This window comes from Notothenia coriiceps, unplaced genomic scaffold (genome assembly GCF_000735185.1).
Source record: "Notothenia coriiceps isolate Sejong01 unplaced genomic scaffold, NC01 NC01_scaffold00025635, whole genome shotgun sequence".
NCBI lineage: Eukaryota > Metazoa > Chordata > Actinopteri > Perciformes > Nototheniidae > Notothenia > Notothenia coriiceps.
The window spans coordinates 1-2,778 of NW_011358336.1; the positions used below are offsets into that span (position 1 = coordinate 1).

A 2,778-nucleotide genomic window follows, 5' to 3' on the forward strand; every position below is an offset into this window, starting at 1 on the left:
ATAAATGTATTCTAGTAGACCTCAACAATGGAATTATGATCAGTAGAAATGGCCATGACATCGGACCTTTAAATAATCATTATTTCTCCAATACCAAAATAAATAGGACTCACTTTCGCAGTCTGTTTTTTTTCCTAATATTACTTTAATCAAACTGAGACTTTAAAGATCCAAGTTAAAAGAGAAATAACATCACTTTTAGAGACTAACGTTTGTTAGAATAAGAGCTGTGGATTAATGTCGTTTTTGTGTCTCAAGGTTACAGCAATCTTCCCTTCAGATGGTTTGAGTATCTGAAGGAGAGCAAGTCTTTGGCGGCTCCCGTCAACCTCTTCAACAAGGTAAGCCTCTGCAAACGAAAATGGCTCCTGTATCTCAAGTGTAAGGATTTTTGTGGTTATGTCTTAAATTGTTACGGAAGCAAAAACCCAAACCCATATTTTGCGGTTGTGAAATTATTATTATAATAATTATAGTTCACCTTTTCAGGCAAAACAATAATAAATATTCAACATATATAACTCTTTTTTTTTTTAAGATTACTTTATTTGATTTTATCTTCTCTTTTTATTTTATTTTTTTCATTATTGAGGTTTTCTGTCTCTATATTTCCTAAATTATAAATGTTTGAATCTTGTTATTTTTTTGTTTTTTTTGTTTTGTTGTTTTCTATTGTCATTTATTGCAAAAAAATACATTTCAGTTTTGAGTTTCAAATATTTTTGATATTGATGATATGATATGATGATTACAATTATAATATTACCATGAAAAGTACAAATAATACAAATCATATGAATAAAAAGTAATGACAAAAATGAAAAATAATAATAACATTTTTGATAATATTTCCTTTTATGTAGTTGTATGAATAACTTCTGATGTGTGTCCTCCGCCCTGCCCTCATAGGAAGTCCCTAACCACAGATTCTGCCCCGGCATGAAGCTGGAGGCCGTGGACCTCATGGAGCCGCGGCTTGTCTGCGTCGCCACGGTGACACGCATTGTCCACCGGTTGCTACGGATACACTTTGATGGCTGGGAGGATGAGTACGATCAGTGGGTGGACTGCGAGTCACCTGACCTGTACCCGGTGGGGTGGTGTCAGCTGACCGGATACCAGCTGCAGCCGCCTGCTGTCACTGCGGGTAACTCATACTGTCTGAGAAAAAACATCAACAGATATGTCTGCGCATAGCAAGAAAATCATGCGATTAATCATGATTAAAAATGTTAATCGATGCCCGGAACATATATTTACATATATTAGATTTGGTAGTAGTGGTCCTAAGATTGATCCCTGTAGAACACCACACATGACTTCTCCTGGATCTGATCTGGTGCCATTAATATCTAAAAACTTAATTTAATGATATTAAGTTAGACTAAAAAACGTCAACATATGTGTTTTGAAGTATAATCGTTATTTAGGAAAATGTCAGTTTTTGTACGTTACAATGTTGTTGAGTTATTTGTAAAAGTTAGATCATACAAGTTTGAAACGAGTCTACGCAGCCATCACTGAAATCCTATTCTACCTAATTTACAACAGTTATAATATTAGCCTCTGTTTTCAGGCTCCAGAGAACTGCAGTCAGCATCCAAACAGAGGAAGAAGTCTCAGCAGTATAAGGGACAGAAGAAAAGTACGTAAACACTGGACACACACTGAAGCAAACATGTTCATAGTTGGATACTTTTTTAGGGCCCGAGCACGGAGCGCTAGGACCCGACGGCGTTCTAGCACGAAGTGCGAGGAACCTATTGTTATTGGTGGTATTATTATTATAGTGCTGGCGTTTCCTCTTTTTGAGGTCTTTAGGATGCTTCAAAAGTTGTATAATTTTGCACGGACGCCAGGACCGGTGGAAAATCCAATATTCTGGAGTCAATGGGTTAAATATTCCAACCTGCTCACTAGCGCCACCTATCAAAATCCCATTTCGGAATACATTTACAAAGTCGCACCGTAACTCCGAATGACCTGAAATGTTGCACACATATCCGGGTGGACCTGCTCTACAAATAATCCTCTTGGAACCCTAAGCTCCGCCAACATTTTTTTAATTTAAATTAGTATAATGTTCAAAACAGTTAAATATTCAATTAATTTCAATTTTCAGTTTTTCAACACCAAACTTCGTATACAGTATCGTTGGAGGGTCAGACACATTACCGTAGAAAATGAGCATGTTAGGACGATAAATATTGCCGCCGTCAATCAAAACGTACTCGCAAAAAGGCGGGGCTTAGAAAGAAATGCTCATAACTCATCAACAATGTATCCAAACAACACAGATTTCGGTAAATAGGTTCAGACTGTCTTGGGGAATAGCTTGGTTTCAGTCACGTGACTTCTATGACGCGCACAATTCAAGTGGAGGTCAGGAAGTGAAAACGCAATCATTCATCAACGCAGGAATCATGGAGGACACCGACTATGTCAAACAATTAAATGAACCTGCACGCCGCAGATATCGTGAAAAAATCACAACACACTCACAATGGTAAGAGCACCAGACATTAGATCACATGCCAATGTGTTTTGGGTAAATGGTCAAATGTAACTAGTATTTAAGGGTAACAGTTACAAGAGATGGCTAAGCTAATGTTGGTAGCCAGCTAGCTTATAGACTTCTCCATCCTGCTTAAACTTAGCAAATATTCAATGAAAAACATATTTTAAGTTTGGGGTTGCAAGTAACTTCAATCTCACAACTCTAAAAGTTTCAATATATTCAATGTTGTAGTTAATTATACAAAACATTTCATTGTGATG

General features: G+C 36.9%; 1 protein-coding gene across 1 annotated transcript; it reads left to right on the top strand.

Annotated features, from left to right (window-relative positions):
- Window positions 1–258: 258 nt before the first annotated feature.
- Window positions 259–1,645, top strand: LOC104956233 (MBT domain-containing protein 1-like; the record flags this gene model as incomplete). Its single annotated transcript, XM_010783702.1, has 3 exons — window positions 259–341; window positions 910–1,147; window positions 1,577–1,645. Coding segments are annotated over 3 exons (390 nt in total), but the record flags the coding sequence as incomplete, so codon positions are not given.
- Window positions 1,646–2,778: the final 1,133 nt, after the last annotated feature.